Raw genomic sequence first — 10,056 nt, 5'->3', positions numbered from 1 at the left:
TTTACTGTAGATGCACTGTATGAAAGGGTGAGTGAATGAGTTAATGGCAAAACTGTAATCATCAAGTCATCAAGACTAGACAAGAAAAGTGCTAAATAAATGCAGACCATTTACAAGACTGTGTACAAATATTTACCCTGACGACGATGAGGAATTCAGCAAAGTCTAAGGTTTTGCTTCCATCACGGTCAAACTGATTGAACACAGCATCGGCCTCCTGCTGCTTCTCAGTGGAGGGGTGAGGGCCAAGTGCAGCGCTGCTGAACTCCAAGAGGTTTATAGAGCGGCTGCGATCTCTGTCCAAGTTCCTAAAGAAGCTGAAAAACATGACGACAAGTGACAGCTGTCAACCAGAGACAGAACCACACCCTTAGAAATAAAAGTGCTAAGTAGAACCATATCAGGTGCTTCGGATTGTCCCCATAGGAGAACCATTTTTGGCGCTAGGGCTCCACCAATAACCCTTTTAAAACCCTTTATTCAGGAAAGGGGTTTTAAAGGGTTCTCTGGATCAAAATGGTTCTTACTGGAACCATTAGTGTTACCAAGAACACTTGAAAAACCCTTTTTTCGGGGAAAGGGTTTTTCAGAAGCAAATGGTTCCAGGTAGAACCTCAGCCCTTGTAGAAGGATCCTTTTGGAACCCTAAGAGTGCAGCTACAGGTCAGACGCTGTTATCACAGGCCCTGTTCAGGACTGATTCAAAGAATACCAGTGAGTGGGTAATGTAGTTCTTTTTTAAACTGCAGTAGATTGACAGTGATGCAACATTCTGGATTAAAGCTACTGTTAAAGCCTGTGTAAAAACAAGATGGACTTGACATGATTCCACTCATCACCACAGCCTCCAGCATTATTATTATTATTATAATCATTATAATTATATTATAACAGGACTCACCATGTGTAAATAACACACCCTTTAATTAGAGATGCAGACAGAAAGACACACTCAGTGTTAACAACATTTAAATTATGATGAATTTATCTATGTATAAATACAAATAAATGACTATATGTGAATATAACAGTGAACTCTTGACTCACAAGCACATGTATTGGACTGTCAATAAGTTTGTGTTCGAACAGCCCATTGTGTACAGCTTCACTGGGTCAGTGACCGCTGACAGGTCACGTCCGGGTCTGAACGTCACCACCATCTCCAGGGTCACACACAGACACAGACACACTGCAGAGATTAAAGGTCAGTTTTTCTGAAGTGTGGTTGTATGACTGACATATTCTCTTCCTGATCCCTGAGTTTTTTATTTTGTTTTTTAGCCCAATTTTATTCATAAAGTACTTTTAAAAAAACAACACATTTGGCCAAGGTGCTGTTGTTAAGTCCATTAGAAATGATCTTAAAGTATTTACAAAATAATACCAACTTAGAACAATACAAATTCACCCATGTCTTCAGGAGTCACAGCCTCTTTTTGCTGCCATATGGACTACATTCACTGAGACATTTGCTCTTTTAAACCAGTTCAAACTGAATATACAAACACTGCTCTTTGTTGCACATTAAACAGAAGAAAAAACACATAAAAGTGGCATTTAAATATTATTAAAATGACACAATATGTGTGCAAGGTAAACAAGACTTGACTCACTTTCAAAAAATCGGCAAAAAATGCTACCAAACAACTAAGAACATATTAATAATGTATTAAAAACATGTAATGTACAAATATAAATCACTACATACCGAGAAAAATCCTGGAAATGTTCATGATGTGATGTAACGGTGTTTCCTCAGTAAGAACTTTACCAGAATGATTCATTATCACAGGTGTGTCTGTGTGTGTGTGAAGAAGACCAAAGCAATCGATCGCAGATCCTCACATTAGGGCCACTCTGTCGATCGGTGTTTCTACTTAGATTTAACAAGACTGACGTTAACGTTGTGGAAATAATTCGTTTAAACATGACTTTAAAGTCAAATGAATGTGAATCTGAGCTTTTTAACCTCGCCGCTATCGTACTCCTGACAAACATCACAGGTTGTGTAATATCATACAGGATAAGACCACATCACACTTCGCGTGAGAAGAAAAGTTGATTTTTTTAATCAAACGAACAGCGGTCAATAACGAACGACAGCAGCATTTGTCGGAGCTCAGTGGCGGCGTCACAGCTTCCAGGCGTTCCTCATCATCAGGTTGAAGTACGCGTCGCTGTCGATGGACGCGCTCACGCCGCAGTAGTAGTTGAAAAACTCCTCTTTGGTCACCTGTCGTTCAGAAAACGTTGATTGATTTAGTATCGGCTCAACTCGCTTGGAACCGCACAAGAGCAGGTACTAAAAAAGGTACCGGGTACCAGGTACTATAAGTGATGGAAAAGCATCACAGGTGTTCACTGACTGAGGCCTTCACCTGGCCCCGCCCCTTAGTTACATTACCTTTCCGTCTTTTTCATAAGGCGAGTCAAAGCTGTCCAGAAAGGTCCGGAACACCTGCTCCTCTGTCCACTCTCCGTTCCTGAACTTGGGGTGGTACGTGGCGCTGTACACGCCCTGCAGGTCTTCAACGGTGATCACGCCGTCGCCGGACTTGTCCAGCTTCCGGAACGCCTGCATGACCACCTCCTTCCTGGCCTTGGACATGTTCGGCTGCGGGCGACACAAGGCGGTCGTTACGCCACGTCAAGGACGCACGCGGTGACTCGTCAATACAAATATATACTAACCCTGACGGTGACGAGGAATTCGTCGAAGTCGATGGTTCCGCTCCCGTCGCGGTCGAACTGGTTGAACAGAGCGGCCGCCTCGTCCTTCTCCATCAGGACGCCATAGTCGTTTAAGCCCTTCACGAACTCTCTGAAGTCCAGAGAGCGGCTGCTGTCGTCGTCCATGATCTTGAAGGTTCTGACAAATGATGACACGTGTAGCTTTATTGGTAAAAAACACAACAACTACATTCGGTTTGATATAATACGGTATGGTTTGGAAAGGTCAAGCCCTCGGTCAGGCTTGCCTTTGACTGAGAGCAGTACCTTTACTTTAGTACACTCTTAGAAGTAAGTGTTCCAAAAGGGTCCTTCTACAAGGCCTGAGGTTCTACCTGGAACCATTTGCTTAAAAGGGTTTTTCAAGGGTTCTTGGTAACGCTAATGGTTCCAGTAAGAACCATTTTGATCCAGAGAACCCTTTAAAACCCCTTTCCTGAATAAAGGGTTTTAAAAGGGTTCTTGGTCTAACCCTCCAAAAGGGTTCCAGGTGGAACCTTTATAAAAAGGTTCTACCTGGAGTCAGAAAGGGTTCTCCTATAAACTGATAAATGCCCTGAGTCGACTTGACCACGTCCTTGTTGACGACTCATCTGATGGCTTTAAATGTACCTTCTATTGCTCCAGGTTCTTCCTGGATCCAAAAAGGGTTCTCCTATGAGGACAAGTCGAAGAACCTTGTATGGTTCTACTTGGCACTTTTATTTCTAAGAGTGTAGGCCGTACCATACTAGACCAAACAGATCCGTTCAATTGGTGGAAACACGGCTTTATAGTGCTATAGACTGGATCACATGATTATCATATTAGTGTCTTGACCTACACTCTTAGAAATAAGGGTTCCATAAAGGCTCCTTCTACAAGGGCTGAAGTTCTACCTGGAACCATTTGCTTCTGAAAAACCCCTTTCCCGAAGAAAGGGTTTTTCAAGGGTTCTTGGTAACACTAATGGGTCCAGTAAGAACCATTTTGATCCAGAGAACCCTTTACAACCCCTTTCCTGAATAAAGGGTTCTTGGTGGAACCCTCCAAAAGGGTTCTCCTATGAGGACAAGCCAAAGAACCTTATATGGTTCTACTCAGCACTTTTATTTCTAAGAGTGTAGGGTGGGTGGACTCACCTGCCCAGGCCTTTGATCCCAGCTGAACCCCGGGTCAGACACTGCAGCCTGAGCCGCTCCAGTGGGTCAGTGGTCTCCGACAGCTCACGCTTGGCCTTGGTCGCCATCTCTCTGTCGTGTCTGGACGTCCCCGCCATCTCAGAGACGCACTGTTGGAAGTTAAAGAGCGACTGAGCATGACTGACGGCGCATTCCAGTTGTAGTCGGAAATGTCTGTGTTCCTAGTCGGACGTTTCAACTTGGAGGACCTCCTCAGTTTTTGGTGAAGGAGTCCCAAAATCTCAACCTTGTATTTACGTTTGAACAACAGGTAAACTTCTTTAAGAAAACGATGATGTCATAGTCCCACCTCTGTGTTGTGATGATAACTTTGATTTTTATTTCCTTCCTTTCCGTCTGGCTTGGTTCATGCTGTCTCTGTTTTTGGTGTAACAGCACCACATAGTGGCCTGGAATATTTACTACATCGTTTAGAGTTATGAAGAACTTTTTTATAAATCAACAAATATAAAGATTTTTTTCTGTTTCGTTGTAACGCTCACACAACCACACTCCCCCCCAAAAAACTGAACTATCCCTTTAAATGGTTATTAACTTGTTATTCATGTGTTATTAACATAACTTCCTGTTGTGTGTCAGGTGATCTCACCTGCTGCAGTCTGATCCGAGCTGTCCACTTCACTGTCCACGGGTAAACGGTGTGATGACGTCACAGCGGAGACGATCTTTGACAGGTCAGTGATGACACATTTATTGTTATTTTTAAACACTCATTTGAATTTTTGACCGCGCACACACAAACACGCACGCACGCGCTGCACATCATTACATGTTTATACACATTTGAACTAGTGTTTACAAATAAAAAACAAAAAAACTAACAAACAAACACTCAGACTCACCGAGCACCGCAACACACAGCTGCCCTTCCCCAAACTATCCACGGTTGCCATGGAGACCCACAGTCGCTGCTCCGATTGGCTGTTCGCCCTGAAAGGCTGCAACATCCGGTTATTTATTTACGGCGTCTGACAGGAAGTTAGTCCTTCACAGTAAAAGCCTGTATCGTATCAATAAGATTTCTTTTGTTATTATTGATCCAATCATTTTCCATCGTTTACTAATGAATAATTTCCTAACTTTTAAAATTTTATTTATCATCAAAGCCATTACAAATGATAATTGTACAGATATTACAGACAGGAAAAAGTTAAGTAAAAAAAAAAAAAAAAATCTACAAATCTGATTGAGAATGAAAACTATAATTTAGCAAATGAACACCAGTATAGTTTTTATGTATTTCAAAAATACATTATATATATTTATTTTTTTATTATGTGTAATAAGTTTGGAGTAAATCACAAAATTTCTAAATCAAAAATCACCAAACTAGCTATTTTTGTTACTGATTAAAGAAAGAATTGCAATCCATCGTCCTTGACGACGTCTTTAAGTTAGAAAAACAGTTTTAAAGAGCAAATTAAGTGTCAAACCACTGGTTTCAGCATCTTTATCTGTCACGCATGTCACAAACACAATACATCCTGTTCATGTTTCAAAGTAAAAGCACTCCAGCGTTGTAATAAAACCAGTTTGATTGTAAATCAAATAGAATGTCAATTATATCAAGTTTTAATTGGAGCCTTAATCATAGAGACAGTCAGTGTGTCATCACGTGTTTTATTAATAGATGTTATTAAAAAAACAACAACTCAAACAACATCACAACTGTTGTGATGTCATGAGGAAACACGGGTTATCCTCAGCAGCTTATATTTTTTTTTTAATTAACTTTACAGTTGTTAAGGCAACATGTAGAGCGAGGGGGTCTCAAACTCATGTGACCTGGGGGAGGGGCCAGTCGTGTGCACATGAAGTGTAACTGCGGTGAGTTATTATTTAGTAATTATCTTTACATTTGGCAGCTATTGTCCGAGTGAGAGTCTACGGGTTTGGCATTTCCTGTCAGTAGTTCTGTAGCTTTACTACAGCGGGCGCCGACGACAACTTTGACAGATCATACCGCGCCTAGGAAACAGGCATCATGTGTGCTGTTAGCTGTCGCTATAAGAGGAGTTGGTTTGAGTGAAAGTCGTCAATGGAATGTTTTCAATCATCAGCCGCAAATAAGACGGGGAAAATGGACGGATGCAAGTCTCGATAAACTTTTAGAAACCAGAGTCTGTGTTTTGAAACGCCGGCAAAACTTGTTGTTACGTGTTGTTAGTGTAGTGTCATTAAAAGCATCATTTCATTCATTCATACAACTGTCCACACAGCGCCACAAAACTATCCTCATACGTTATATGAGGCCTATGATATTACCCTGACAGTTCCATGCGTTAGCGATATTTCTGAGTGTTTGCGCGACATATTCAGGAAAACAAACCTGGTCCTTTTACACATTTTAGACCCTTTTACTTCCTCATTCAAAAATAAAATGTATAGAGGTAGGAGGTGTGTATTTTCACAGCTCAGACAGGTCAAAGACTATGATAAGCACAAGAGAGTGCTACTCTAATAGTGATTGGTTAGCTGTCTTATAAGAGTCAGCCAATCAGATGCAGAGTAGGGCGGGTCATGCCTGGTTTTCATTATTATAACTTGCGATGAATTGACGGGCTGCATTAAATTAATCATGGGGGGGGGGGCTTCATGAGTTTGAGACCTCTGAGAACAGCGACAAACACTGAGGGGGCGGGGCCTGAGCGGACATAGGCGTGGCCTCCGTCTCACAGTCGAGCCTTGCTCATGCGTCCCATCAGTTTCTCCAGTTTCATGGCGAGCGACATGTCGCCTTTGATCCGTAGTTTCCCGGACATGAACGCCAACGTGGGCTTCAGTTTACCTGAAACAAAAACAAAAACATGGCCGTTAGCAACGAAAAACACTAAAAATTCTGAACTTGTTTTCCTTTGGCGACAGCTCACCGGCGAACATCTTGCTGAAGTCGCCGGAGTCCATCGTCATGACGACGTCGGCTTTGACCGGCGACTGTCCCTGGCCCGCGCTGCCAGAGCCGTTCTTCAAGTCCAGGAACCAAACGCCCTCGTGTTCTCCTAATATGGTCGTGACGGCATTCCACCGTTAATGACACGCCCCCACGAAAACAACATCCCCTCAAAATGGACAGAAGCGAGCAGCGCTGTCGTTACCTGACAAGTCGAACTGATAAATGCCCTGCGTCGACTTGACCACGTCTTCGTTGACGACTCCTCTGATGGCCTTAAATGTACCTTCTATTGGTCCAGCAGAGGGGGGCGTGGCGGATGATGATGGTGGTTTGAATGCTGGTGTTGCCCCTGGGTTTAAAGGAATAGAAGCAGATATATTCTAAGTCTTGATTACTCGGATAAAACCACAAACTGTTACATTGACAGCGACAGTTTTTGTAGTAGTGTTTACATTATGTCTAGTACCGGCTGATATATTTATAGTACTTTTAGTATCCGGTGTAATTTACCATGTTGCTCCATCTGCTGGGCCAGAGACTCTGGTGCTTCGTCCAGGAAGAAGTCCGGCAGCAGTGGGTGACCTGTCGACCAATCAGACACCACCATGAGCACCACATGACCAAGTGTGAACGCACGATCTACTCAACCTGGCCTCGTAGCCCACCTGGTTGGACGGCGTAGTGATCAAAGTCCTGGACTCCCTGCTCTTTCAGCACGTCCTCGTCCACCAGGAAGTGTCCCGTGTAGTCCTTGGGCTGGGACAGGACGATGTAAGCGGCGTCGGCGATGATGTCGGATGTGCGGCACTGCTTACTGATCCCATCACCGCCCAACATGTCCATGGCTGCTGTCTGGATCGCTGCGGCAAAACAAAACAAAACAGAGTCAGCGTCCCCGGTTTTACGATTAACGTCAATAATGGAAGATATTAGCACGCTAACCAGCCACTCACCAGTTTTGGGCCACAAGGCATTGACGGCGATTTGACCTCTGAACTCTTCGGCCATTCCCAGGACACACATGGACATGCCGTACTTTGCCATCGTGTATGCTGGAGAAGAAGAAACAGAACATGTCAGCACTTCACCGGTGTGTGTGTGTGTGTGTGTGTGACAGGACACCTGGTGCTATAACAGTTACCAGTGTGGTTCTTGAACCAGACGGGGTTGAGGTTGAGCGGCGGCGACAGGTTGAGGATGTGAGGACGCTGACTCTTCAGCAGGTGAGGGATGACCATCTTAGACCTGGGACATGGAGAAGCTCGTTAAACTGACTGTACAGTTCCAGCACGGAGTCGTGAGCGCGACACAAGAATTATATTAACAATGACAAACTGTAGCTCTGTTAAAAAAAGACTTAAAAATACCTGAAAACATGTGTTAATCTCCAACGCTTAGCAAGGGTTAGGGTTAAAGCAGGGGTTCTCAAAGTTTTGATACCTGAGGGACAATTTAGGAACCCAATGTTGCACTGAGGGTCGAGAGTTTCAGTGAGGAGAGATTTCTATCGGCTCGTTTGCAGCAACTAGGAGGTTTTTAACCATAAAAATAAGTTAATGTATGCAAGTAGACCTCCATAACTCACATATGTGTGATAGGACCACTCTATGGGAGCTTTAAATTATTAAATTACACCCAAAAACAACTGCGTTGCCTGTCACTAGTAGAACTGTACAGTGGGGGGAAAAAAAGCAGGTTCCACTCTGTTTGCACAACATACGTCAGGTACGTCCCCCTCAGGTTGATTCCCAGCATGAGATCCACCTTCTTCATTGGCGTCTCCAGCGTCCCGGTCAGACTGATGGCACTCGCGTTGTTCACCAGGATGTCAATACCTGCCAATCAAAACACAGGCACAGTGACGATGTCATCAAGTCGTCGTGATGTGATGTCACGCAGCAGGAAGGTCGTGCCACGTCGGAGTCCCCTACCTCCGAACTTTTCCACAGCTTTCTGAACGGCTTCTTCCAGTTGCTGCTCGTTGCGGATGTCGACCACACAGGGCAACGCTTTCCCCCCGGCTGCCTCCACTGCAACGCACAAGGCACAAAGTTACCCTGGGGGAGGAGGTAAACACCCTATATGATTCTGATATTAATCATTTGACTCGTATTTTTAGCTCTCTTTACCCTCCTGAGCGGCCGTGTAGATGGTTCCTGGTAGTTTGGGGTGGGGCTCGGCGGTCTTGGCGGCGATGACGATGTTGGCTCCATCTCTGGCGGCTTTTAGCGCGATGGCCTTACCGATGCCTCGACTCGCTCCTGTGATGAAGAGCGTGAGGCCGGCTAACTTCCTAAAACAGAAACAAAAATAAATAGTAAATCAGCTGATTTTATTTACATTTATTATTTCCTCATGTGTCGTTTAAACTTCAGCGGTGGTGTCGCCACGTTTCTTGCCCCCCACACTGCTGATAGGCCAATTATCAGCTGAAGGGCGTTTCTTGATGTTGCCTGGTTGCTGGTTCTCTTCCCACGTCCAAAAACATTACAGACATGAATTGAACACTCTGAAATTGCCTCTCGATGTCAGTCTGTGAGGGAATAGTTGTTTGTCTCTAAATGTTGTCAGCTGAAATTGGCACCTGCAGCCCCCACATGTGGAAATTACGCATTGCAGCTTTAACTGGAGTAAAGGGAGTTGATCTAAGTACTATTGATATATGTGTTTTTTATTATTCTGTGCTAATAAATATGTATTGTTAGTCAGTTGAAGACAGTAGAATGGCTGTAAGAAGCAGGAATGTCAGTGGAAAACGTCCCCAAGGCAAGGCAAACATTTTTAAACCAGTTCAAATCAGCTAACCCCCAGCTAACCAAACTCCATACAATATTTCATAACTTTTTATAACTTTCTATACATAAAATCGCATTAACAGCGATCAGAGCCTAACTCGGTCCAGTTCTGGCAGGATTCTGACTCAAAGCTCAGATCGGCTCCTGCTATGAGAGTTTTGCAGTCGAGTTCTTCAAACTACGACAATTAAAACCGACAGGAGCTTCTGCTCCTCGTAGACTCACCCTGTGTTCTGCAACATTGTCCCTCAAGTTTCCCGAAATTCTGCTCAGTTGCTGCGTCCTGGACTTACAAGAGCGTTGTCTTCTTCACCTTTCACCCACTGAAAGACCTTCTTCTTCTTCGTCTAATAATAATAATACTCACAACAACTTCCGGCAGACTGTGTACGCAGGAAGGCGCCACGCTGCCCCCTAGAGGTGGGAGCGTTTATATCACTCCACAGTCTTTTACACA

The 10,056-nt window shown here is 43.9% G+C and overlaps 2 protein-coding genes across 2 annotated transcripts; both read right to left on the bottom strand.

The window, feature by feature from the left end:
- Positions 1–2,131: 2,131 nt before the first annotated feature.
- capslb (calcyphosine-like b) lies at positions 2,132–3,988 on the bottom strand (the record flags this gene model as incomplete). The annotated part of the gene is made up of 4 exons (XM_083887542.1): positions 2,132–2,233; positions 2,405–2,614; positions 2,692–2,869; positions 3,852–3,988. The coding sequence occupies 4 exons, from the start codon at positions 3,986–3,988 to the stop codon at positions 2,132–2,134; spliced, it is 627 nt and encodes a 208-aa protein (XP_083743668.1).
- Positions 3,989–5,520: 1,532 nt separating this feature from the next.
- Positions 5,521–9,944, bottom strand: hsdl2 (hydroxysteroid dehydrogenase like 2). Its single transcript, XM_083899268.1, has 11 exons — positions 9,825–9,944; positions 8,934–9,097; positions 8,736–8,834; positions 8,525–8,639; positions 7,946–8,049; positions 7,758–7,856; positions 7,470–7,664; positions 7,315–7,386; positions 7,007–7,153; positions 6,782–6,910; positions 5,521–6,699 (listed from the first exon to the last, which is right to left on the bottom strand). Exons 1-11 carry the CDS (start codon positions 9,839–9,841, stop codon positions 6,584–6,586), a joined length of 1,257 nt encoding a protein of 418 aa, XP_083755394.1. The 5' UTR covers positions 9,842–9,944; the 3' UTR covers positions 5,521–6,583.
- Between the last annotated feature and the right edge of the window lie 112 nt (positions 9,945–10,056).

This window comes from Microchirus variegatus (genome assembly GCF_963457635.1).
Source record: "Microchirus variegatus genome assembly, chromosome: 1".
NCBI classification, from domain to species: Eukaryota; Metazoa; Chordata; class Actinopteri; order Pleuronectiformes; family Soleidae; genus Microchirus; species Microchirus variegatus.
The sequence above is the reverse complement of the archived record's forward strand: the minus strand, read 5'-3'. Positions and strand labels throughout refer to the sequence as shown.